This window comes from Sus scrofa, chromosome 6 (genome assembly GCF_054392235.1).
Source record: "Sus scrofa isolate SSC_HxYL_T2T_F1_AM1 chromosome 6, Sscrofa_HxYL_maternal_Yorkshire_Landrace_v2.0, whole genome shotgun sequence".
Lineage (NCBI taxonomy): Eukaryota > Metazoa > Chordata > Mammalia > Artiodactyla > Suidae > Sus > Sus scrofa.
Window position 1 is genome coordinate 4,941,459 of NC_139388.1, and position 27,199 is coordinate 4,968,657.

Sequence of the window (27,199 nt, forward strand, 5' to 3'; positions counted from 1 at the left end):
GCGTGTGCCCAGCCCCAGTTGGGGGCAGCCGACATGTAGTTCGCCTGGGCTTTGAGCCCACGGTGGCGCCCGAGGCAGTGAGCGGTGGAGCCGATGGTTCTCTGGGATGGGGGCTCCCACCTTGCGACGTCATCCGTTGACATCTCCCCCGAGATGGAGTTCCGTGATGCTCTCGGAACCTTGTTAAAGATGGCTCGTGTCAGTACACATGTGTAAGTCCCAGAAAAACTCCCCCTTGACCCATGCGGTGGTTCAGTAGCTCTTTTTCTAAGTACCGCTCTTCTGTCTTGGACTGTCTTCTTGGACTGTGGGATTTGGGGGATGGGGACAGTCTCTGGGGGGCAGTCCCAGGGGTCTTTGGTGCTGAGATGCCCAGGAACCACACCTCAATGCCTCGAATTCTGCAAATGATATTGGCGAGGAGACCAAGTGTACAGGAAGCTCCTTCATACGAACACTTCCTTAAAGTGAAAGGGTGTGGAGGAGAGAAAGGGGGTGGAGCTGAACTTTGGGCCCTTGAACTTGTCCGCCCACGAGAGCCTTTGTCTCACCCCCTTTCCCAGCGTAGGAGGAGAGCAGGTGCTCCGAGCCCAAAGCCCCATCCTTTCCTCTGCTCATCAGTTCCTCTAGGTCAGTGGTCCTCAGGCTTCAGAGGCATCTGAATCCCCACAGCTGGTTCAGACCCACCTCCTGGACCCCATTCCCCGGAGTTTCTGAATTTGCCGTCTCATGAGTTCTTGGGTGATGCTGCTGGCTGCTGGTCTGAGGACCACACTTTGAGAACTGCTGATGTAGCCATAGCTAGCTCTCCAGTGGGCGGGGAGGGGGATGTCTGGCTCCTTATCCCTTCATCTCTCTGAGCCTCAGTTTCTCTGTCTGTGAAATGAGAGCAGTGCTGACCTTTTGGGCTGAAGACACGTGCAGAGAGGTGTCAGTGCCTAGAACCTCACCCAGTAAATAGCCTCTGGCATCTCCAGGACCCTCCCTGGTCTCCCTGGCATGTAGCCCTCTGCTTGGCACAGAGTAGGTCCTCAAGAGTACTCATAGGATCAGCACATGACTGTGTGTGCTTAGCAGGGTGAGCCTGAGCTTGACGGATACAGAAGGCAGCATAGAGGCTGGAAGGCAAGGAGGCTGCTCGTTGGGTTTGGCAGTGAGGACGCCACCGTGGACCTTTGGAAGCAGTTTTTCCGGGGATGTGGGGACAGACAAATGGTAACTGTCCCCATCAGCCAAGGCTTTCATGTCTTTTTTTTTTTTTTTTTTAATTTAATCCTCACAACCTCCTTATGAGGTAGGTATTTGATCCATTTTGCAGATGAGGAAACCGAGGCCTAGAGACATTTAGGAATCGGATCACAGAGCTGGTACCAAGTGGGGATGAGTTTCTGTTGGAGTCCAGAACTTGGGACTCAGCGATGGTATTGATCAGAACGTGGAGGCTGAACCCTCCAGGGAGCAGCAGGTGTAGACAGTCAGGCAGAGGCCTCTCACGGACGGGGTTCAGGGTGTCTGTCCCCTGGTGTGGTCCCCCTCCCCCTGACCGGGATTATCTAGAACTGGCGCTCACCTCCTCAACCTCAGACTAGAAAAAGGTACCAGTCTTCTCGGGGCCAGTTTTGCCATCCTAGTGCACACATGCTTATACACACATTCACTTAGGGAGCACGAACATGCACACACATGTGCACACACACACACACTCGTAGGCATACATGTGATGGGGTTAAGCTCTGCCTTCCAGGTGACAGCATCCGTGTGCCCCTCCGTGTCTGGGCTGCCTGCTTTATTCAGAGGAGGGAAGTTAGCGATTGAACCAGAACTTCCTCCTGCGCAGACCACTTTGAGGTCAGATGGGCTGAGAACCTCCTTTGGGATGTGGGGAGAGGGTGGGCGGGGGCAGAGGTCTGCGTGGGCAGCTGTGACAATATCGCTCAGACCAACAGGTTTTTCATCTCCGACTTTCTGCTGACTTTTCACTGCTGTGCCAAATCCCGGGCGGCAGACATTTGTAAGCATAACGTGACTCTCGGACTTTCAAAAAACATCAGCAATCTCGTGGGCCGGACCTTTGTCAGATAAGCACCCAACAACCACCCCGGAAAGCAGTCTTCCTGCTGTGATAATGTAAATGACATTGGCCCTCAGCTCTGGCCTGCAGCTCTGGCAGGTCTCAAAGCCAGGTCCCCCATGTCCTTGGGGATGGGACCGAGACGCACTTAAGGAGCGGCTGTCTTACGCCAGGTCACGGGCTGTTACCTGGGGCACCTGGCTTGTAACTTTCCCACTGGCTTTGGCCAGCGATGCGGTGGTTGGGATCTGAGTACAGTCACGGGATCCCAACCCTCCAGACTGACCAATGAGGAAGAGGGAAATAGAATGGTTGCCATGGAAACGGACAGCGGGCTCTTTTGCCGGTGCTGTCTGGGTATTTACAAGTCGGAGGCATCCAATGGGTGGCCTGCCTCCTCCTCGAGTCAAGGTGGCCATTTGATTAAACGCTTTGGAGCCGGTTCTCCGCTTGCTCCAGTGACGCCGCTCAGAAGAGTGCTGCCTTCCCAGACGTGGCCGCCGGTGCCGGGCAGTGCTCTGGATGGAAGGGCTTCTGCACCAGCCAGGCGTGGCCGCGTGAATTTCGGTTCCTCAGCCCCACCAGCCCCATTTCCTGTGCTCACTCCCCACCTGCAGCTCCGCCTCGTGGCTCAGGCTCTGGGAAGAAGGTTTTACTGTGTCGGGCCAGGTTTCCCAGCATCCTGCTTAAAACTCACGGTCGACGAAGGAGGGAGGCATAAAACCACCGCAATTTGGAAACATCCCAAATGGCCACCAATGGATGCCTGGATGGACAGAACAGATGTGGTGCATCCATACAACGGAATATTATGCAGCCATAAAAGGAATGGAGCCCTGACCATCCTACCGTGGGCATGAACCTCACAAACAACCTGAGTGAAAGAAGCCAGACACAAAAGACTGGCGGAGGATTCCACCTGCGAGAAATGCCCAGAACTGGTGTATCCAGAGAGAGAAGGCAGCTTCGTGGTTACATAGGGCGGGAGAAAGGGGGGATGAGGGGTGCCTGCTGGTGAGGAGGGGGGTTCTTTTGGGGGGTGAAGCAGATGTTCTGGAATCAGTGGTGGTAATGACTGCACAACATCCTGGATGCACTGAAGGCCGCTGACTCGTGTGCTTTAAACTAGTTAAAATGATGGACTTTTGTCCTGTGACTGTTACTTCCATAAAGAAAAAATTGGGGAGGACAGAAAGAATCATCCCATTTTACAGATGAGGCTGCTGAGGTGGGACAGTTGGGGATTAGGTCAGACGGGGATTAAGTCAGATGGAGTAAGGGCTGGAGCTCATGTGGCCGCCTGTCCCCTGGGCTCTTCTTTCCTCACCTCCCACAGCCACCGGTCCCTAGGCCATGTCCCTTTGGCTGTGCTGGGTCCCTGTGACCACTCTTTCTTCTCTGTCCTCAACACCTTGTCACTCCCTGACCCCCATGGTTAAATCCTGGGATGGGCGCCCACCAGGCTCCCAGGGCCGGGTGGGGGCAGTTGCCCAAAGGAGCAGGCTGGGCAGGCACCGAAGATGCCCCAGCCCTTGGCTTTAGGCTGGCTTTGTCCTCCGCGTCACACAATCTTGGGCGTGTCACATGACCTCCAAGACTCACGTGCTCCGCAGCGGTTTGGGTGTTGGTGAAGGTGACCCCCTGGCCCGCCTCCCAGCATCCCTATGAAGCCCTGGTGAACACGAACATATCAGCTGAAAGGTTCTGTGCCCCGGGCATGGTGGTTATCGTCTGTTTCCTTTAAGAGATGCCAGGCTGTAGAGTTTAAATCAAGAGTCCGTGGCCTGCCGAGGGCTGTTTCCACTCCCCCGGTTCCGATGGTTCCCTCTTAGACGGCGTAGCTGGTTGTCCAGGATGCGCTCAGGCTTCGAGGTGCTAACCAGCCCGGACAGACTGCGTCTCCTTTACGCTCAGGGCTGGTGGCCTTGGGTCTTGGCGAGAATCTATGCTTTGTGTGGGATTCAGTGGGGAGCACCTGGAATGATTCTAGGAAGAAAGGCACCTTCATTTAAAAAAGAAAACAAACAGCAAAAAACGACAGAGTTCCCGTGCGGCTCAGCAGGTTGAGAACTCAACTAGTATACATGAAGATGTGGGTTTGATTCCTGGCCCTACTCAGGGGGTTAAGGATCTGGTGTTGCCATGAGCTATGGTGTAGGTCGCAGAGAAGACTCGGATCTGGCATTGCTGTGGCTGTGGTGTAGGCAGGCAGCTGTAGCTCTGATTTGACCTCTAGCCTGGGAACTTTATATGCTGCAGGTGTGGCCCTAAAAAGTTTTTAAAAAATTAAAAAAGAAAAACAGTCATAAAACCTCTAAGTGGGATCCTTTGACCAGCAGCATCAGTATTACCCAGGAGCTAGCTAGAAAGCCAGACTCTGGAGTTCCCATTGTGGCACAGCAGAAACAAATGTGACCCGTAACCATGAGGTTGCGGGTTTGATTCCTGGCCTCACTCAGTGGGTTAAGGATCTGGCGTTGCCGTGAGCTGTAGTGTAGGTCGCAGATGCGGATCCTGTGTTACTGTGGCTATGGCGTAGGTTGGTATCTCCATTTCAGCCCCTGGCTCGAATATGCTTGAACCTCCGTATGCTGCAGGTGCGGCCCTAAAAAGACAAAAAAGAAAAAGAAAGCCAGACTCCAACTCAGAATATGTGTTTTAGCCAGACCCCAGGTAACGCAGACACATACAGCTCTTGAGAAGCACAGCTCCATGGGTCACTGGGTCCCTGAGAAACCCTAAAGCCAGCACTGGAAAGCCATTGGGGAGCATGAGCTGGGTGACATGGCAGGTACAGGGTGAGTGGCCCACACCAGCAGCATCCTTTGTGCCAGCCGTGGCCGGGAGGGGCTGAGGTGAGGCCTCACTGGTAACCTGAAATGTCACCTGTTCAGGGATTATGAGTCTGGGTTAGGGTATGTGAGTCCCCCACAAAAGGGGCAGAATTTTGGTGGAAAACACAAGGGGTCCTGATTAGACGGGGACACAGACCATGTCTGGAAATTTGTTCTCACCTGGGGGTGGTTTTGCCCCCCAGGGGACACTGGGCGGTAGCTGCAGACATTGTTGGTTGTCACGCTGGGGCGGGAATGTGATCCTGGCATCTGGTGGGCAGAGGCCAGGGACGCTGTTCCATGTCCTTCCGCGCTCAGGACGCGTGCCCTCTGCAAAGAACGACCCGGCCCCCAATGTCCAGAGCGCCAAGGTGGACACACACACACACACCACACATCACTTTAAAAACTCCAGCGTGGGGTTCCCTGGTGGCTCAGTGGGTTAAAGATCCAGCGCCGTCACTGCAGTGGCCCAGGTCCCTGCTGTGGTGTGGGTTCGATCCCTGGCCCTGGAACGTCCATGTGCTGCGGGTGTAGCCAAAAATAAAATAAAGGAAATGACAGTGCAAGATTATCCCCTGGTATTTTGGGGATGCAGAGCAGTGGGGGCCCGTGGACCTGGCTCAGTGGCATATGGAAGAGATTCTGAAGGGACGAAAATGAAAACACTGGTGTGGCCGTGACGCAGACTTAAATGTACATTCGCGGGACGCAGTAGCCTCCAGAGGCGTTGTCATAAAAAACGAATATTTACCCTATATCAAGCGGAGCACACCCCATGGAAAAATACTCAGAATAATTGTCTGGCCATAAGCGGGCCATGCCCAGTGTGCCCAGAGCTGCATCCCAGGCCAGGGCGGGGGCCACTGTCTGTGTCCTCCCTCCCCCGACTCCTCCCCGGCCTGGTGCCCATCTTTCTACCGTGTTGCTTTCCTCTTCTTCATAGGGCCTCAGATTTGAGGTAAAAAGAGTCCACAAACTTCTCCCTGAATGTGATTCAGAATTTGAGCCTTGACTGGATGAGGGGAGGGGTGGGGTCACGGGCGTGGCAGCCGGAGAGGCCTGGGCTCCTGGGCTCCGTCTCCTGGTGCAGCCCAGTGGGGGGGGGGGGAGGGAGGCATCATGTGACCCTTCTGAGCCCCCACCTGCCCTCTGTGAGATGGGTGTCCGAGCCAGCAGCGCTGTTGTCAGGACGGTTGGTTGGAGGGAGGTGGCGCCTTCGTGGCACAGAGCCCATCCCGGGGGAGGTGGATTGGGGGAGGTGGATTTGGGGTCTGTTAACCAAGCCCCCCTTTTGCCGTCGGCGCAGATGACGTCCGATTGTTTGCCTTCGTGCGTTTCACCACCGGGGATGCCATGAGCAAGAGGTCCAAGTTTGCCCTCATCACCTGGATTGGCGAGAACGTCAGCGGGCTGCAGCGCGCCAAGACGGGCACCGACAAGACCCTGGTGAAGGAAGTGGTGCAGGTAACCCTCCTTGTGTTCTTTGAGGGGCTTGGGTTGGGGGCCACCATCCAGCAGGGACGCGATGGGCTGCGTTGGGCTCCTGGGTTGGTGACTTTGAATGTGTCGGGCTATGTCTCTGGACCACCAGTGCCACTGGTGAGATGTGCCCCAGACTGTTTTCAGGGTGCGGGCTAGGAGGTCAGTAGCTGCGTTTGCCACCTGACCGTGGAGTACTGGCATCATGGTGACTGGGTCTACCTTGGCGGGTGGGGGAAGTGGCTCACGGGGACGAAGGCTGGAAGGATGACCAAAATGGCGCCACTTCCTGATGGGGGGATGGATGACTTCAACGGGGGCCATGGGGACCCAAGGGGAGAAATCACACGAGTGCCCTCTGAATAGCGTCTGGCACACAGGTACACAGTAACATTTGGTGGAACGTCAACCTCATGAGTGCCAGCAGGGGTCTTGAATGATGATTTTGATGGCCATAGAATGACTGTGTCCACCATGGCGCAGCTTCCTAGTTGGGGCAGGTGGCCGCTGGCCTTGGCTGGCTTGGGCCTGTGGCCCTGTTAGACCGAGAGGAATGTACACTTGATTCTGGCTTTGAGCTCCTGAACACGTCTACCTGTAGGACTCTCTATTTTCAAGTATTTTTTCCATTCTGGGTATAACACAAATGGACACTACTGGGAAATTTCCCAAGTGGATCATATGGGGGCTAAACCATGGGGTTGTACTGAGAAAAAAAAAAAAACAATCAAAATCAAAATCCTAGAAAGATAAGCTGGGGAAGAGAGCAAAGGGGAGAGCATTTTTTCCCTACCAAAGGGTTCTCTTTTGTCTTTTGAGGGGCACACCTGTGGCATATGGAGGTTCCCAGGCTAAGGGTCTAATTGGAGCTGTTGCTGCCAGTGTACGCCACAGCCACAGCCACACCAGATCCGAGCCACGTCTGCGACCTACACCACAGCTCACAGCTACGCCAGATCCTTAACCCATTGAGTGAGGCCAGGGATCAAACTCGCAACCTCATGGTTCCTAGTTGGATTCATTCCCACCGTGCCAAGATGGGAGCTCCGGATTCGCTATTTTTGCAAAAGGATTTCCCAAAACCCGTGGTGAGGAGGAGGTAGCTAACAGGCGTAGGGCTTCTTTTTGAGGTGATGAAAATCTTCCAAAATATTCTGAAATCTGGGGTGCTGGTTGCACGTATCTGAGAATGTACCAGATGCCACTGCATTGTGAAACACAGAAGTGAAATGCACACGCATACATATTGGCTGTGTGCAGTGTGTGTGTGTCCTGGACTGGATGCTTGAACAGAAAAACGGGCGAAGTTGGAATGGAGTCTGGAGTTAAATCACTAGTAACGTTGCAGCGTTGGCGTCTTAGCTGTGACAAACGTACCTCTGTAACAGCAGATGTTCACAATTGTCTAAATGGCCCGTGGGGTACGTGGAAACTCTGGGTCCTGGCTCTTGCAACTTTTCGGTAAAGCCAAAACTATCTCCAAAGAAAATTTTTATTTAAAAAATGATAACAGGGGGGAAATTCCTATCATTTCTATTATCACAGGCACTTTTTCCATCTTTCCTACCACCGGGCGAATGCACCCAGCTCTGGGCGTTGCTGTGATCATAGCCTGCAAATCACATCCTATCACTGCCTCTCTCTCTCTTTTTTTTAACTTCACTTACTTTCATAAATTATGTGGCTGCCGTTTTTGTAGTGAACGTTTTCCTGGGGACCGAGTGTCCCATTTCACAAGTGCGCTGTGATACCCTGAAAGCTCCCTGGCCTTGGTCTCTTGAGCTGCTTCCAGTTTTATCAAACCAATGTTTTAACACATGGCGCGCCTTTCTCTGCTCCACGGGATTCTTAGACCATGTTCTCAGGAGCTGGGGTTCCAGAGTTAATAGGGGTGATTATCATTTTAAAAAGGCGTACGTTGTCAAGTTCCCTCCTAAAGGGTTAGCGCCATGCCCGGGGACATGGTAAAAAAAAAAAAAATTGTTTTTTGATCATCATAGGGCTGCCCCTGTGGCATATGGAGGCTCCCAGGCTAGGGGTCAAATCAGAGCTGATGACCTGCCCCACAGCCACGGCCACGCGGGATCAGAGCTGTGTCTGCGACCTACACTGCAGCTCAGGGCAATTTCAGATCCTTAACCTACTGAGTGAGGCCAGGGATCAAACCTACGTCCTCAGGGGTGCTAGTCGGATCTGTTTTTGCTGTGCCACAGCGGGAACTCTTCATAGCGAATAGTCAACAAATGTTATTTCTTCCAAACCGTAATCGGCATTACCAGACGGCCCTGGGATTGGCACCTGGCTGGCACTGGCACCCTTGCTCTGATGGCCCCCGACTCAACCCTTTGGGCTCTCCTACAGGACAGTTGGGGTTTGAATGGTTAACCAGCTTTCAGAGTTTTCCTCTATGGCAGCAGCATGGAACGTGCACAAGAATGCAGGTCCCTGGCCAAAGGTCTCCTGCTGAACTCTGCCATCCTGGCTTATTCCTCTCGTGGGCCAGCCCCGCGTGGCCAGAACAGGGCACACAGGGAAAGGATGTGTGCTGGGCAGCGTCCACTGGGGACAGTCTTTGGATCTTGCAGAGCTTCTGTTTTTGGTTTGTTTTTTTTTTCCACTTTTAAGACTGTAGTAAAATACATCACATAAACCGCTGGCCATCTTAAAGTGTACAGCGCAGTGGCGTTAAGTACTTTCACAGCGCTGGGCAACCAGCCCCATCAGACAAAAGTTCCAGAACTTGTTTTTAATCGCCCCTCCCCCAAAGGGAAACCTTGGCCCTCTTAGCAGTCTGCAGAATTCCTCTGCAATCGAGAACTCTTCTTAATTTGGTTAAGTGGGTTAAGAGGGTGATTCGGGTAACTTCATTTGGGAGTTTTGGTTACACTTCATTTGTTCGCGAGCTCAAATGCATTGCAGAAAAAAGGGGCGTTGCAAAAAAGGAATTATTTAAAAAAGGAGAGTCCTAGAAGTTCCCATGTGGGCAGCAGGTCAAGAATCCAGTGTTGCTGCAGCTGTGGCACTGGTTGCAGCTGTGGCCTGGGTTTGATCTCTGGCCTGGGAACTTGCACGTGCCATGGGCGTGGCCCAAAAAAGGGGAGAGTTCCCTGGTGGTCTAATGGTTAGGAATCAGTGCTTTCATTCCTGTGGCCCAGGCTCAGTCCCTGTCAGGAACTAATATCCCACATAAGCTGTTGCAGACTGTAGCCAAAAATAAACAAACAAATAGATAAATAAATAAATACAAATTAAAAGGAGAATCGCCTGGCTCTCTGAACTGGGAAGGGCAGGTTTACCAGCTTTGGGTGTGTCTAGGTCAAGGGCTGAAGCATTATCTTCCTTTCGTCTCTCTTTTCTCTTTCCTCTGGGTTTGGCCTCAGGTGGTCTGTGTGCAGTAGGAGAAATGATGCAGGCCTGGTGGTTCTTTTGGGTCTTGAAACCAAGGGAAGAAAGAGCCCTCCTCCCTCTGTGTCAATCATTCCCTTAAAAGGATCCAATTGGCCCAGCTTAGGTCACATGTACATCCTGTGGGAGAGGGAGGTGGGGCCTCATGATTGGCAGCTCCACATCCAATCCCATTTGTTAAAAGAAAAGGATGCTGGTGGATAGAAGCACCGTGTCCCCGCTGCTGGTGGGGGAATCAGAGATGGTGTCTTGAACTGTAGGTGTCTTGTAATATTTAGTCCATTATCTTTGCATGTTCCTTCTCTGCATTTTAAAAAGTTCAGTGGCGTTCCTGTCGTGGCGCAATGGACACGAACCTGACCAGTATCCATGCGGACGCAGGTTTGATTCCTGGCCTTGATCAGTGGGTTAAGGATCCGGCGTTGCGGTGAGCTGTGGTGTAGGTCGCAGACCCGCCTCGGATCTGATGTGGCTGTGGCTGTGGCTGTGGCCGGCAGCTGTAGCTCCGATTGGACCGCTGGCCTGGGAACCTCCATATGCTGTGGGTGTGGCCCTAAAAAGACCAAAAAAAAAAAAAAAGTTAATTACCTGAAACTATTACAAAACATCGCATTTACACGACAGTTGCAAAGACAGCCATTTATGTTACCCAGGGTCGATTTTACTGGCCTAATGATTTCTTCTGACAGTCACTAAAATTCTGCTGGTCCTGGCGTGTCGTTTGTCTCCTCTGCATGATGGGGACTCGGAACAGACATTCTCTCAGGCGTCTCCATGTGGACAAATCTAGATTCTGTCTCGGGAACGTGCTCGCACCCCCAGCTGCCTTTTACCACGGTTTCCATGAGAAGCATAAATGGATGGAGTTTTAGTTTACCGTCATTAATAACCCTTTGTTTTTATAATAACAAAAATAGTATACCCACATCCTCATGCTTTGTATGAAACGTCAAAAAAGTCTATTAAGATCGAGTCCATGGAACCGAGAAGGCTGGGTCCTCATGGCACCTGCCTGCCTGTGGGCGGGTCTCTCTCCCTTCCCGGGCCTCAGTTTCCCCACTTAGAGAATGGGTTGAATGGGCTGACTTGCTGGGGCACATTCTGGTTTTTTGGTTTTTTTTTGGTCTTTTTTTGCCTTTTCTAGGGCCACTCCTGCAGCATATGGAGGTTCCCAGGCTAGGGGTCCAATTGGAGCTGTAGCCACCAGCCTATGCCAGAGCCACAGCAACGCCAGATCGTTAACCCACTGAGCAAGGGCAGGGATCGAACCCACAACCTCATGGTTCCTCAGATTCGTTAACCACTGCGCCATGACAGGAATGCCCACATTCGGTTTTGTTTTAATTTTTATTTATTTATTTTTATGGCCTCACCCATGGCATAGGGAAGTTTCTGGGCCAGGGACTGAATCTGAGCCACAGCTGTGGCAGCCCTGGCGCCTTTAACCCACTGCCCTGGCCAGGGATGGAACCTGCATCTCCACAATAGCCGGAGCCACGGGGGTTGCGTTCTTAACCCCCTGTGCCACAGCGGGAACTCCTATTCTGTTTTGATATATTGTGAAATTGTTTCATTTTTTTATGGGATACTGTGTGACAGCCTGTTACCTTGAGGGAAACCTTGTTTTACTTTGTCAGAGTGATCTGGGGTGTAGCCTCTTGGACCAGATGGCGTGGCTTCAGATTTCAGGCAGGAGCCCTCCGTCTGACTGTGTTGCAGGTGGCTCAGCCCAGAGTCACAGCCATCAGAGGGGCAGGCAGGTCCTGGCCTCGCCCACCCTGGTCAGGGCTGACTTTAAACAATCCAGACCTGGCCTGGCACCTGCCATGTAGGTGCATCATCAGCAAGGGGGGCAGCTGAGACCCAGAGCTGTGACAAGTCCTGGCCCGAGCCCACGGCTGCGAGCAGCGGGCCCGAGGCTGGAGCCCGGAGGAGTTCAACATCAAGGCTTTGATCCTGGGTTGCTCCGGTCTGTGTTCAGAACCAGGCGGAGATGCTGAGCTGCATCTGCTGCTGGTGGAAAACAGGTCTGGGCCAGCGAGGCCGTGGGCAGCTGAGGGTGCTGGCCACTCAGGCTGGGCGATGGTGACACCCAGACTTGGGCCCCGGAATGTGCTGAGTGGACAGGGTGCAGGGCTGCGTCGTCACGGCCATCGTCCGTGGCCCAGAAATGCCTGGCTGGTGCCGGCAACACAACACCCGTCCCATTGTTCCGGCGCCTCTGCGGGATTACAGGGACAATGCAGTTGCCCTGTTACAGACCTGCCCACGCGGAGCCAGACTGCTTTGATTTAGAGCAGAGCCAGTCCATAAAACATCGTGCTGGCTGTGCAGAATCGCCCCATTCATGGGATCGTGCCATCTCTCTCTCTCTTTTTTTAAAAATTTTTTAACAGTATGTGGATGCTCGTGGAGCCCAGTAACCAGAGGTGGGTCTCAGCTTTCAGCACTGGGATGCTGGAAAGAACAGCATGGCGTGTTTCTTCTAGGACGAAGGGGAGACAGGACGGGTGGTCGTGTCAGTGACTACATGGAGCCATCAGTGTAATGTGTAACCTGATGGCCTCTGACCCGTGTGCTGAAATTCTGGACCCCGCTCCCCCAGGGCCAGTACCAGATGCCCCATCTGTCCTCCGGGAGGCTCATATTCGTGTACCAGTGTGGTAGGAATATTAACAACGAGAGTTTTATTGTGTCCCTACCACATGCCTGCCACTTCCAGGGACCCTCCACATATGAAAATCATGTATTGTGGGAGTTCCCTGGTGGCTCAGTGGGTTAGGGACCCAGCATTGTCTCCGCTGTGGCTCAGGTTCAATCCCTGGCCCGGAACTTTTGCCTGTTGTGGGCGTGGCACAAAACCCCCACGTCTTCCTCCTGGCAAGGCCAATTCTGCCATCATCCTCGTTGGACAGATGGGGAGTCTGGGAAGGTGGGGGAGGTTGCTCCAGGTTCCCTGTGCTTGCAGACCAGTCCCAGGGACCCCACTTAGTCACTGCACCCCATGACACGTTTCCCCAAGTCCTCCAGCACCAAGAAAACGGTTCTGAGGCCACATGCCTTTTGGCAGCTCTGCTTTTATAGATGTGCATATAAAAGGCTCAGAGGAGTTCTACAGGAAACAAACCTTTTGTGTTTATTTTTAAATTTGCTGATCTTGCTCTCAATCTTTCTTGATGGTAGAACCTTTTTTTTTTTTAAACTGGAAACTGAACATCATTTCACATTGCTTTTTTTTTCTTTTCTTTTTTTTAAAAATGCTGCTGTGGATTTCCCGTCATGGCTCAGTGGAAACGAATCTGATTAGTATCCATGAGGATGCAGGTTCAATCCCTGGCCTCAATCAGTGGGTTAAGGATCCGGTGTTGCCGTGAGCTGTGGTGTAGGTTGCAGACGTGGCTTGGATCTGGTGTTGCTGTGGCTGTGGCGTAGGCCGGCGGCTATAGCTCCAATTAGACCCCTAGCCTGGGAACCTCCATATGCTGTGGGTGTGGCCCTAAAAAGTACCCCCTCGAAAAAAAATGCTGCTTTGTCAAATGGGAAAGATCACAGGCTTAAGGGGAGTGAGACCCATGCTGATATTCTAGCTCTATCACCTTTTTGCCCTAGGACTTTGTATTTATTTAAGTATTTACTTATTTTCCTTTTTAGAGCCACACCCGCGGCATATGGAGGTTCCCAGGTGAAGGGTTGAATCAGAGCCACAGGTGCCAGCCTACACCACAACCACAGCCACACAGGATCCAAGCCGCATCTGCAACCTACACCACAGCTAAAGGCAACGCCAGACCCTTAACCCACTGAGCAAGGCCAGGGATCGAACCCACAACCTCACGGTTCCTAGTTGGATTCGTTTCTGCTGTACCATGACGGGAACTCCAGGACTTTATCTTTAGACTCTGTTCTCACTGATGAAAAAGAGAATGTAAATTTTCATAGAACTGTCAGACGGATTAAAGAAAAGCAGAGGATGTGAAAAGGTTTCTCATTTTGGTAGCTGATGAACTCCTATTCGTCCTTCAAAACCCTGATTCTTTGATTCTTTCTCCCCTTCTCCTACCAGCCTCAATGAGAATGGCTCCTGCATTTGTGTTTGTAAAAGGCCCCAAATTCAGTGAATTATAATTAAGTGATGCTAGAAAGTAATCCCCAGGCCAGGGAGCATGGCTGCTTTATTTGGTAGTAGTCCTCGTTCCTAGGAGAGTTCTTAAACAGGTGCTAAAAAGTGAAGCAAGGACTCATAGGCTGTAGTCTGTGTCTTGTTCTGTGTGTATTCCTAGAACAGAAGCTCCTCAACGTTCAGTCACTGCTCTTTGGGTTGAATTAAATTGTGGAAGCCATTTGTACTCAGGGAGGGGTCTGGGGCTGGGTTGGAATTTCCAAAGGTTCTGTTTTTGTTTCAGTGGAAAACAGAGGTGCGAGGTGGTTGGGTCAGCCAGGAGGACCCATGCACCCTGCGTAATGACACTTACCGGGCCGCCGCTGCCCCTTGCCAACTGTTAGTTGCGGCTGGGTACCCGGGGACAGCGTAGATGCTTCTTCCCTCGTGAAAGGGCTTCAGGTGTTTGTTTTCATGGAGAGTCTTAAGCTTCTTCCAGCCCCTGGTTCTTGGAAAGGCCCCTTTTCTTCTCAGAACCAGAAAGGGCCTTTTGTGCTGATGCCTTTCACCTGAGCCCGGGCAGGGGCGAGGGGGCTTTGTGTTGTTCGTGTCATCTATTTAGAACACAGAGCATAGAGTTCCCGTTGTGGCTCAGTGGTTAACAAACCTGACTAGGAACCATGAGGTTGCAGGTTCCATCCCCGCCCTCGCTCAGTGAGTTAATGATCTGGCATTGCTGTGAGCTGTGGTGTAGGTCGCAGACACGACTTGGATCCCACGTGGCTGTGGCTGTGGTGTAGGCTGGCAGCTGCAGCTCCCATTCGACCCCTAGCTTGGGAACTTCCACATGCTGCAGATGCAGCCCTAAAAAGACAACAAACAAACAAACAAAAACACAGACCACCTAGTTCCACATAGAAAGCTCCCAAGCTGCCTGTGGACGGTGGTGCTGGGGTCACGTGTGGAGGGGCAGGTGCGGTGGTGACACCCAGTATACAGATGAGGAAACTGAGGCTGGGATGGAGGCGTCCTCAATCCAAGGTGAGTGTTGAGACAGAGGCCAGATGGGCAGGATCAGAGGCCCCTTTAATGGTGAGGAGGTTGGTCGGGAGCCCAGCAGCTGAGAGGTTAAAAGCTGTCAGGAAAAAGAGGAAGATGCCCAGATCCTGAGCCTGGCCTGTTCATGGAAGCCTCTTTCACAGTTAAATCCTGAATAGCACAACTTCAATCCTGTATCTCATGAGTGCCTGCTATATATGAAGGGTTCAGTGTGGATACTCTTATTTACTCGATTTTTGTTGAAAAGTGGAAGCAGTCTGGTGTTTACTGACAGTGAACATCTGTGAGGATACATGCTGTTATTTTTTAAAAATTCTGTTGAATTCTTTCTTTGGGAGGATGTCCCCAAGGTGGGTATCACTGAGGAGCAAAATATGCTAAGGACACTTTCATCCAGGAGGACATGGAAGTCCCAAACCCAGATTTAATATTGCTTATCAGTTGATCCATAGCAGAGGCTATTTGAAGGTCTGGGTTAAGAAGGATTCTGAGGTTAAGTCTGGACTCAGTGGGAAAAGTGTCCTGATTGATTTGTGATGTCTGCTGTGGGATTGATGTGTGATGTCTGCTGTGGTTACCAGAGGAGAGAGTAGCATTCCTTTCCCACATTCGTACCACCCCTGATCCAGGTGGAGCCATAGGTGTCTGTGCTCAGGAAAGTGGGTATCAGAATCCAGGCAGTCACACAAATGCTTGAGAAGCCGGTGGCCCTGCAGGGGTCAGGATTCAAGGCATATGGACAGCAGCCCCTATTTGGTTTGGACCCAAACCCACCCTGGGAAGCATAGGATGTCATTTTTCCCGCCGTCCATGTTGGGCGATTACCTGTGTCTGCTTGAAATGCCACCACATGCCTTCTCTTGTCCTTTGTCCTCTGCCTGGTGAAATAGGGTTGTGTCATTTCTGACCTGGTGCGGCGACGCCGGTGCCTGGGTCCCCAAATCTGTCAAACACGTGACTGTACCATTTTGATCTGTTTGCTTTTCCCTTGTCTGTGATGACTCATGCCAGTTACATGAACCTGTGCTTTGGGAGTAAATTACACCTTGCTGGAAGGATTTTTAGAACCTTGCTCTCTGAGGCGCCGTGGAATGGTTGTGGGCGGGAAGGGGTGCGGGGGCCCAGGAGGGCTTGGCAGGTCCCGTGCTGGGCATTGCCATCAGGCCCGTGTTCCCTGGAGGGGCCTTTGCTCCTAGCACAATGCAGGCTGCTGGGACCAACTGTTTTTCTTCAGCACGCCAAGGTTTTTGGTTTTTAATCACTCTTCGCCCACTTGGGGAAAAGCTCCAATATTGTGGCCAGCCTGTTTCTTGTCCACCCCCAGACCCATCTCACACATGTGGGAGGGGAGAGTCGTCTTCTTCTTCTCGTTTTGTCTTTTTTTAATTTAAAAAATTTTTCTGCTTTTTAGGGCTGCACCCGTGGCATATGGAGGTTCCCAGGCTAGGGGTCCAATCAGCTACAGCTGCCAGCCCACACCACAGCCACAGCAATGTCAGATCCGAGCTGTGTCTGTGACCTACACCACAGCTCACGGCAATGCCAGATCCTTAACCCACTGAGCAAGGCCAGGGATTGAACCCACGACCTCATGGATCCTAGTCAATCTCCCACTGAGCCACGATGGGTACTCTTCTTTTTTTATTCATGGCTGTACTCACAGCATATGGAAGTTCCTGGGCCAGGGATCAAATCCGAGCCGCAGCTGTGACATATGCCATACCTGCGGCAATACCGGATCCTAACCCCACTGTGCTGGACTGGGGATCGAACCCACACTGCCTTAGGGACAATGCCAGATCCTTAACCTGCTGTGCCACAGCAGGAACTCCAGGAGGGAAGATTCTATCCTCCACTGTTTTTGTTTTTTTTTGGGGGGGTTTTTTTGGCAGGAGTTTGGGATAGGCCTGAAGCTAGTACACAGCCTTCCTTTTGAAAGCCACGGTTGCATCCCCAAAGTCGACATTTCTCTGCCAGTTTTCCCCCATGGCCCCTTGGATTGTGGTGTCGAAGGTGGAACTTTGTCCACATGCTCTGGAGCCATAGGTGCAAATCCATGGATGGCAGGTGGGGAAGGACCAGCAGAGTCTATTGTCCAGCCCTCTTCTCTCACGGAGATGGAAACCAGGGCCCGGAGCCATTGACTGCTTCCTTCAGGGCATTTCAGAGGGACCCCTAAGTAGGAGACTGTGACTTCCCAGGGCCTAGGAGAATGTCTGGCCTATACTAGGTGCTCAGTAAACACACGTTTATTGAACAAGTGAATTGCATTAGCTCTCATTGTCTTTGAATACAACACACGCAGGTCACCTCACCTCCCTGGCCCCCACTTGTAGAAATGTGCATTGCTGGGGTTTTTTCTTCCCAGACCTTCCCTGCCCTACCTTATGTCTTTGCAGACAGAAGCAGTCGACCATGGGCTTCCCTGACAGGCTTTCTCCTCCTCCTCCCACGGTCAGCCCCGAGCCCAGCTTTGGGATGAGCTGGATGGGACCATCTTCTTTCTGCAAGGCGAATCGGTGTCACCACCTTGGGCACTCCACGGAATTCCCAGAGTTCTCTCGTGGCGCAGCAGGTTAAGGATCCAGCATGGTTGCTCTAGTGCCTGGGGTCACTGCTGGGGGGCAGGTTCGATCCCTGGCCCTGGATCCTCCACATTCTGTGGGTGTGGCTAAAAAAAAAAGAAGGAATTCCCCAGACTACCCTTTGTTAAAAAGCAAACAGTCAGGATGGAGAAATGAGTGTGGGGGAGAGAAGAGGAAGTTGCCACTCCCTGTACTTTCAGCCTGAGTGTTTCAGAAAACTTCTTTATAGCTCAGATTCCCCTAACTCTCTTGAGAGCGAAAGTAACCCAGGATTGTGGGGACTATTACCTAATCATTCTTCTTTTAAAAAAAGATTCTTTATGGCTGTACCTGCGGCATATGGAACTTCCTGAGCCAGGGATCCGATCCAAGCCACAATTGCGACCTCTGCTGCAGCTGTGGCAAAGCTGATCCTTAACCCACTGTGTGGGGCCAGGGATCGAACGTTCGTCCCACCGCCCCAGAGACGCCACTGATCCTGTTGCACCACAGCAGGGCCTCCTACCTAATCTTTCTTGAGCGCTGCCTCTGCGCCAGGCGCCCTCATCAGGTCCTCAACCAGCCCTAGGTTGTAGGGCCTCTCATGGTCCCCACTTGCAGATGAGGAGACTGAGGCTCCGGGAGGATACGTTTCCAGGGAGGGTTAGGCTGCTGGAGATGCATGTGGACTCTTGTCCTTCTGTATTTGGCACAAACGACTCCCAGCACGGTTTAGGACAGAAGCCGGGGTTTAGACCCAGGCGGTTGGGAGCCATTTAAAAATGCGATGATTTTAAAGCAAGGATAGGAAAAGACTTAAGTCCTTTTTTTTTTTTGGCTGTGCCCAAGGTATGTGGAAGTTCCTGGGCCAGCCGGTGAACCCCCGCCACTGCTGTAACCAGAGCCACAACCGTGACAACACCAGATCCTCAACCCATGGAGCCACAAGGGAACTCCGAAATACTTGCGTACTTTTAAAATCAGCCCTGCACATAGATTCTAGATGGTGTTCAGAGCCCCAGTTCCTAAGCCCAGTCCTTCTCTAGAACTGCCCTCCTTGGAAGCAGGCTGCCCTTCATCGTGTATCTTTGAGGCATGAACTTAAATGCACTCGAGGAAACTTAGAGGGACAGGATGGCTCTTGACCTTGATTGTGTGTGTTTCCAGACCGTCTTGGAGACCTCTTTGGCATGATGGGGCCTCTTTGCGAAGTCCTGGCCTGGCAGAAAAGGGAGAGCCCCTGTCTGGAGGCTGTCAGCCAGGGACGCTGAGTTCCCACACCGAGAAGATCTTTTTAGAACCACAGGTGGTGCCACCAGATGGGCATCTTTTGCTTTGGGCTTTCGTATGTGGCTCTGGCAGCCTTGAGGGTATGGCTGGATCCCGGTGCGGGAGGGACGTGCCATCTGGAGCATCCCGCCACGCAGGAGGCAGAGGCACCTGCCCCTCCCCTCCCCCAGCCGTGCCCTGAGGCTGCTGTGCGCCCTGGGATCACTTGCTTCCCCTCTCTGTGTCTCTTACTTCTTCTCTCTCAAACAGGGGCAGGGAGTGAATGTCAGGGTTTCAGCGGCTCTTTCAGCTCCATACCCACCCCCAGCCTTTTTTATTAACCAAAGTATAATTTGCATAGCAGAAAAGACACTTAGATGTACAGCGTGATACATTTCTGAGTTTTATTTAACTTCCTAAATTTGCTGATTTTTTTGGCCATGCCTGTGACATGTAGAAGTTCCAGGGCCAGGGATCGAACCCACGGCACAGTAGTGGCCCAAGCTGCTGCAGTGACAGCCACCGGATCCTTAACCAGCGCCATAAGGGAATTCCAAATTTCGAAATTTTGAACTTTTGCATACACCCATAAAACTCACCTCCCAGATCAAGACACGGAATAGTCCCAGCCCCCTTTCTCCCACCTGAAGGCCCCCTCCCCTCCTCAGATGGGCTGATTTATGATGGATTGTCCTTGACGGAGCAGGTTATTCTTTCAGACTCTTTCTCGTTCCATCCAGATCTAGGCGGCCACCGGCCATGTGGCTGCAGAGCACGTGAAGTCTGGCTTGTCACACTGCTGCGCACTGTGCTTACGAGCAAAATAACACATGGGCTCGTGGGAAACACAGGATGTGGAGATTCCACCAGCGGCTTTGCAGACTGATTGCCTCTTAAAATGATGAGACTATGGATGGAGTTAGATGAAATACTCTTGCAGTGAATGTCGCCTGTTTCTTTGCCACATCTTCCAATGTCGCTCCTTGAAAATATAAAGTTCCCTGTGTGTTAGCATCGCTCTTGGCCCTAATGATCTCCTTGGGGGTAGGGACGTGCCCCCTGTACCTTGTAGCCTTTTTGTCACCTGCCTCTGCCCCCGGAGGTGTTTGGCGGTGCCTGGAGGTGCCAGGGACAGTGGCTGGGAGCACGGAGGTGTGACTGTGGCGGGGAGGGAGGTGGTGCTGCTTTGGGCTGATATGTTCTGTGTGGTTTTCAGCGCTGACTAGTCCTTGCAGGTGTCTCGGGGCCTGGGTGTTGAGCCCACGTCGCGGTCTGGCTGTCCACAGCACCCTTTGGGCTCTTTTTCTGCCTCTCTTTGAAGAGTCACATTTCAGCCCCCTCCCCAGAGGGGCTGGTGTCTCCCTGCCGCGTCAAAAGCCCGCTCTGTGAGGACCATGGAAGATGCAGAGGTGTAGACGTGTGCAGTTGTTGGGTTTAGGTTGACGCGGACTTTTGGGGGACTCTTCGCCGAGTCCACACCCTGAGGGGAAGCACTGGCTTACCTTTGAAGCCTCTGGCTACCCCACCCCCTGCCCCTCCAGCCCCCAGCCTCCCGGGGTGGGGGGAGCCCTCTAGACCAGGCCTGCTCGGACCACTTGCATGTGGCTGGCTGCCTCCTGCCTGCCCTCTGGAGAGTGGGGTTGCTCCCACCGTAGGAGTGGGTGGGGTTGCTTTCCTCTCTCTCTCTTTATTTTTTAGAGTTTTATTAAGTAGAGGTGGCTGACATTGTTATGATCATGTCTGCTGTACAATGAACTGCTTCAGTTATACGTGTACACTCGTCCTTTGTTTTTCAGATCCTTTGCCTCTGTAGATTATCACACAACACCGGATAGAGGTTGCTTTTCTCCATAATTTTGTTTCATAGGATCATTTTTTGGCACATCTTTTGGTTTTCAACCTGTCTCCCATGTACAGCCTTTAGGGCTCCTTCACTCTGTAGCTGGAGACAGAGCTTTTTGTAAAGGTAATTTTGTTCGTTTATATTTATTGTTATGTTACTTTTAACTGGGTTCTGCTACCCCGGTTTGCGCCTGTCAGCTTTGATTTCGATTTTCCACATGCGTGTGGTTTCAAGGTGGAGTGTGCACAGCTCCCCGCGTACTTCCATAGTGGCTTTCATAGACCTGATCAAACTTCTTAATCTGAATTATCCAGTGGCCAACAGCCCCAAGCCTGCGTGTCCTGGCTTCTCTTGATTGCCATATACAGCCGCCCCAGGGCAGGGGACTTTGGACTTCCTTCTATGGGCATCTTGAGCTGCAGGCCTCCTCCTTCTGCTCTGTTCTCTGCCCCTCCCATGGCCACGGGGCTCAGGTTGAGAAACATGTGGCTTCCGGGTTCCCCTTTTCTGACGCTGCCCTCCCAGCAGAACCCTGCCCTGTGTTCACTTGCGGCTGATGACTTAAGAGACCCTGAGCAGCCCAGCACGGCCGACTGGGAGTAGAATGGGTTGAAAGACTGTTGAGTCATCTGGCCAGACCCAGCCTGTGTGTCTTATCTTTAAAAAAGAAAAAAAAGAAAAGCTAACAGACTGAGGGAGGCTGGAGAACATGCGTGAGGCTGCACCTGGCACCTATTAGTTGCTTGATAAATATCAGCCCTCCCACTTCCTCTTTCCTCTTAGGAAGGAGGAGGCTTGGCCTGCTGAACATTTACCTTAGGACGACGAAACCTGACCTTAGCAGCTCTCTTGGTTTAGTCTTTCTCTCTATTTTTTTTTTTAATTGAGGCAAAATTCATATAACATAAAATTGACCACCGTTTAAAAACATAAAATTCAGTGGCATTTAGTACATTGACAGCCACCCTCTCTATTCAGTTCCAAAACATGTCCATCACCCCCAGAGGACACGGTGACACTGCTAGGAAGGCCAGTTTTAGAGTCAGCTGAACCTACTAGCTGTGTGACTCTAGGCAAGTGTCATCGTCTTTAGGCTTTGTTTTCTCATCTTTATTTTATTTTTTTGTCTTTTAGGGCTGCACCCGCGGCATATGGAGGTTCCCAGGCTAGGGGTCTACTCAGAGTTACAACTGCCGGCCTACACCACAGTCACAGCCACGTGGGATCCAAGCCACATCCTCAACCTACACCACAGCTCACGGCAACACCAGATCCTTAACCCATGGAGCGAGACCAGGGATCAAACCCACAACCTCACGGTTCTTAGTTGGATTCGTTTCCGCTGCGCCACAGTGGGAACTCCTGTTTTCTCATCTTTAAAATGGAAATAATAATAATCATTTTACAGGATTGAAAAAAAAAACAGTTTTATTGAGGTATAGTTTATACGCCATAAAATCAAACTCACCCTAAGTCTCTTCCTGTCTCCAGCTTCTAGAAACCTTGGGTCTACTTTCTGTCTCTGGATTTGCCTTTTCTGGACATTTCACATAGATGGAGTCATACAGTATGTGGCCTTTCTTTCTTTCTTTCATACGGTATGTGGCTCACAGCAGCTTGATGTGGGATCTCAGCTCCTATATCAGGGATTGATCCTGGCCTGCAAAGGTGAAAGCCCCGAATCCTAACCACTAGACCACCAGGAAACTCCCAATGTGTGATCTTTCATGTCTGACTTCTTTCACTGAGCATAAGGGTTTTGAGGTTCATCCCTGCCATAGCGTGTGCCATTCTTTTTTCTGACTGAATAGTATTCCATTGTGTGGATAGGCCATACATTCATTTACCCATTCATGTGTTGATGGGCATTTGGGTTGTTTGCATTTTTTGGCTGTTAATGACTAATGTTGCCATGAATATTTGTGTTTGGAGGTGTTTGTGTGGGTGGATGCTTTCATTTCTCTGGGGTAGATTTCTAGAAGTAGAACTGCTGAGTCGTAGTCAAAGGTTTTGGGAATTAAGTTCGCTAATGTGTGGCCGTGTCTGGTACACATTAGGTGCTCAATAAATGGTGGTAATTGTTTACTTTGTTTTCACGTGGACTTTTTTTATGTGGATGATTTTCTGACTTTCAGACTTTGGTCATTTTCTCTGTATTCTTACCTGTCCGCATCCTGAAATTTTCCTTGCTTAATGGAACTCTTTTTTTGTGTTTTTGTCTTTTCTAGGGCTGCACCCACAGCATATGGAGGTTCCCAGGCTAGGGGTCTCCTTGGAGCTGCAGCTGCCAGCCTGTGCCAGAGCCACAGTAACGCAGGATCAGAGCTGCGTCCGCAACCTACCCCGCAGCTCACGGCAACACCGGATCCTTAACCCACTGAGTGAGGTCAGAGATCAAACCCGCAACCTCATGGTTCCTAGTTGGATTCGCTAACCACTTAGCCATGACAGGAGCTCCTGTTTATGGATCTCTTATGATGCATATATTAAAATAACTGTCGATTGTTCATGGCTCAGGGTTATCTGATAAGCCATATCACCTGCTTCACTCTTTATGCCACTAGCACTCCGGGAGAGCTTCATGTATGCCAGGCTGGTGGGGTATTAGGGTTGAACACACGTGCACCCTGAGAGGGCACAGTGACTTCATCCATTTGCTCATCCCTGCAGTCCGATCACATGACATGGTGTTTGTTGAATGAATGCAGGCAAAGCCTCTGCCTTCAAGTCACTGACTGTGGCTGGCGAGCTTAGGATATACTTTAGTGTGTTCAGTGACCACAGAGGCCCTGAATCACCAGGACCAGGGGTGCCTGAAGTGACCTTGTGCCAGCTGATGACAGCCAGCGATGTCTCTTCCCAGCTCCTCGTACAGCTCCCTTGACCATAGCTTGTAATCAGCCATCATGGGAACATTTATACTATGGAAACGGGTAAAACTACAAACCATCTCCCCTCCCCCCAGCCTCCGCCAGCCCTCTTTTCTGCAAAGCCTGGTGTTACTTTCACCAGCACACCAGCCTGCCTTTCCAGCTTCGTCTCTCATTATTCTCCTGACAAGATAGGTTTTCACAGATGAGGAAACTGAGGCATAGACATTGGCAAGAACTTATCCAAGGTCACACAGCTGGAAACCGACAGAGTCGGAGTCCAAACCCAGTCCTGACCTTGGCCTGTTTCCACGGTCTTGGGACTGCATAATGTCTGGACTTTACCCATCTTCTGATCTCTAGTCATGTTTTTTGTTTTTTTTTCCCTCCCTGCCAAACCATTCTGCCACCAGATTGTCATTTTGATCGTTTCTTAGTATTTTCGGTGCCAAGACTTCCTGGTGTGTTGCCTGAGCAACAGAGTTCCCGTCTCCTCCTTTTTAACCGGAACTCTGTGTTTCATTTTGTTCTTGCAGAATTTCGCCAAAGAGTTTGTGATCAGTGATCGGAAGGAGCTGGAGGAAGATTTTATCAAGAGCGAGCTCAAGAAGGCCGGGGGTGCCAATTATGACGCCCAGACGGAGTAACCCCCGCACCCCGCGCCTTGCCAAAGTCATCTGCCTGCTCCCCGGGGGAGGGGACCGCGGCCTCAGCTACCAGCCCATCAGCCCACCAGGGAGAGGAGACGCGATGAGAGGCAACGCCCGCCACCCCGTCCGCAACCCAGCTCCCCTCCCCGCTTCCCCTTGTGCACCTGCTGTGTCCCGTCCCATGAAGCTCATGGAACATCTTTCTTTGCTTTTTTTTCTTTTCTCCCCCTGACCCCTTTCTTGTTCTAAACAAAAATCATTTGGATGCCAAGGTCACGCACATCACCAGATCGGAGGTGCCTCCCGCGGTGACCCTCTCCTGGCATTTCTTAACGCACAGGCAGCCTGCCCGGCCTGACCCATCAACCTCGCGTCGCTTCTGGTGCCTGGGCCAGTGTTGCTCTCTTGTTTTCTTTTTTTTGGCGCCCGCCTGCTTCCCACGGAGGAGGCAGCCACGTGGGGAGCCCGTCCTCATCGTGCCCTTGTCGCGCCCCGCTGGCCAGGCTCACACCTCCGGGAGTCCCTCCGGAGGCCCCCCCCACCCCCCACCTCCATTCCAAGTTGCCTAAGCTCCATGTCCATCAGAGACGGTGCTCGGTGGAGAGATGGGCAGCCCTGACTCAGACCGAAGGAGGAGAGAGGAAAATCTGCCACCCGTCAGAAGCGGCCCGTTCCCCAGCCTTGGGATGGCGCTCTCGGGATGGCGGGGGGTGGGGGCAGAGGTCTGAGTCCAGATTCGACGGGAGGTGCTCAGGGCTCACATCCTCGGGCTCCCCAAGTGACGAGGACACTAGGGGTGCAGAATGGGCATTTAGGTCAAAGCGGTCCTCTGCACGACAGCACAGACAGCAGGGGACAGAGGCTCCCTGCTCCGTCACGGTCACCACAGCTGTGTGTGCAGCGCCCCCCCCCACTGGGGGGGGGGAACCAGAAAGTCTATGGTTTTAATCCTCGGTGGCACCTCACACAAAAAGGATTTTTTTTTTTTCAAAGAAAGATGAGGTTGGCTTGGTTCTTCATGCCCATGTTAGGTAGGGCTCTTTTTCTCTTTTCCTTGCTCGTTTCGTCGGGGGACGTCTGTGCTGTGCTGGGGTGGTGAAGGCATCTGCACTCAAAACGGTTTACAGAAATAAATTTTTGTTTTGTTTTGTTTTTCAAAAAACAAGGCTGTCCGATTTGTCTTAGAAAGCATCTCGCCTTACTGGAAAAAACCAAGGCGGTTTTCCTATTCATGTTTAATTGGCATTTTCAGAGCTCTGGGGGGCTGGGCGTATTCACATTCAGGGGCTTGTTTCATTTTTAGCAACAACCGAAAGACACAGGGGCTGTTTGTATCCTTGGCTTATGGAAACGGAGGCTCCGGGAAACCCAGTGATTCACCTGAGGCCACCCAGCTAGAAGGTGGCAGAGCTGGGATCCGAACTCGGGGTCCCCCGGTGGCCCTGGCACTGGAGCTCGTGAGGGAGATGGAGAGGCCCTCGACTGGAGGCAGGGAGGAGACAGCAGGCATGTGATGGGGGTCAGAACCCTCCGCCCCGAGTGTTCGGGGGGAACTGGGAGGAATTGTCCCGAGCTGGGCTGTGACATCCTTTCTGAGGTTGTCCTAGAGCTTGAAAATGGGATTTCCAGCACGCCAGCCCCAGTGGGAATGCAGAATCAGGCCGGAGGAGTTTCAGGGGCACAGCCAGGTTTGGAGAAGCTGCGAGGGGGCGGGGAGGGTTCGGGGAGAGGATAGAAACCCAAATTGGGGGACAAAGGAATCCTGTAGGGCGTGGGCAAGGCCAAGGTCACCCACTGTCGGCCACGCCCCTCTGCTCATAGCTGTGTGGCTCTGGGCAAGTTACTTAACTTCTCTGGGCTCCCGTGGAATCAGTGGCAATAACTGCCTACTGTGACAGGTCGGAAGGCTTGAGGCGCAGCAAGGATTATGTGGGTGCCCAACAGGGCTCAGTCCTCATCTCATCAGGCCTGTCACTAGGTCTTGGGGACTCTGGGTGCCCCAGTTTTTTTTTCCTGTGCCTAGACCAGAGGGAGCCAAACTGGGTCTCTGGCTTCCTGGCCTTTGGGCTTTTTGCTTTCAGAGAACTTGGGACAATTAGAGATGTAGATAAGTCCCCTTGGGAAGAAAAGCCAGATTCTCTGGGAAAAAAAATTACAAAGGGCCTGGGCCTGGTAAGGGCCATCCAGGAGGGCTTCCCTGAGGAGGTGACAGAGAAGCAGGCAAAGGGCTGGAGGGACAAGCAGACCAGGGACAAAGTCTGTGGGCAGGTTTGCGGAGGGTGGCGCTGGGTTTGTGTGTCAAGGAGCATTTTTTTTTTTAATTTTAAAAATAAAGTATAGTTGATTTACAGTATTGTGTCAATTTCTGTTGGACAGTGAGGTGACCCAGTGCCACATAAATACGTATATTCCCTTTCTTGGATTGTCTTCCATCGTGTTGTATCCAAAGGGACTGGATGTAGTTCCGAGTGCTGTGCAGCCAGACCTCACTGCTTATCATTCTAAATGTTACAGTTTGCATGACTAACCCCAAGCGCCCTGTCCACCCCGACTCCCTCCCTTCTCCCCCCTTGGCGGCCACAAGTCTCAAGGAGCTTGGTTTTAATCGAAAGCTGCAGCTCAGGCCTTTGCTGGGATTTCTGAAAGCGCCTGATGGGATCTCAGGTCTTCAAGGGCAGAAAGTCCTTGCCTTTATCTCTTTATCCCCGGGAGCTAGCATCTAGCACGTGTCTGGTCGTGTTGCCTGGAGCTGCCTCCACCTGCTCCTGTCCCTGCCCAAGGCCTGGATGCCTGTCTGGCCTCCCTCAGGGGCTGGCAGGGGCTGGGGGCTCTGGAGACGGGCATCTCCTTGCTCACAAGTGGTCTTTCAGCAGCTGGTCGAGCCCACCCCCAAACGATGGTGTGAAACGGCCACCATGTTGATTTTGGGGGACAGGGATCTAGGAAATGCTGGGGGAGCTGATTCTTACAGGCAGGAGCTCTGCGTTGGTCAGATCGCCTGGGCTGGATGCCCAAGCCCACTGGGCCCGCAGCTGATGGGCTGTGGATCGACA

General features: G+C 52.1%; 1 protein-coding gene across 2 annotated transcripts in view; it reads left to right on the forward strand.

Annotated features, from left to right (window-relative positions):
* Window positions 1-26,496, forward strand: part of COTL1 (coactosin like F-actin binding protein 1) — a 47,856-nt gene extending 21,360 nt beyond the window's left edge. The window contains exons 3-4 of one of the 2 annotated variants that reach the window (XR_014805326.1): window positions 6,215-7,268; window positions 22,918-25,308. Coding sequence is in view for 1 of the 2 variants with exons in the window: in XM_003361733.5 (XP_003361781.2) it covers window positions 6,215-6,372; window positions 24,033-24,143 (269 nt within the window). In the remaining variant the exon portion in view is untranslated. Of the gene's footprint in view, window positions 1-6,214; window positions 7,269-22,917 lie in introns of both variants that reach the window. The other variant, XM_003361733.5, reaches the window with a different exon arrangement.
* Window positions 26,497-27,199: the final 703 nt, after the last annotated feature.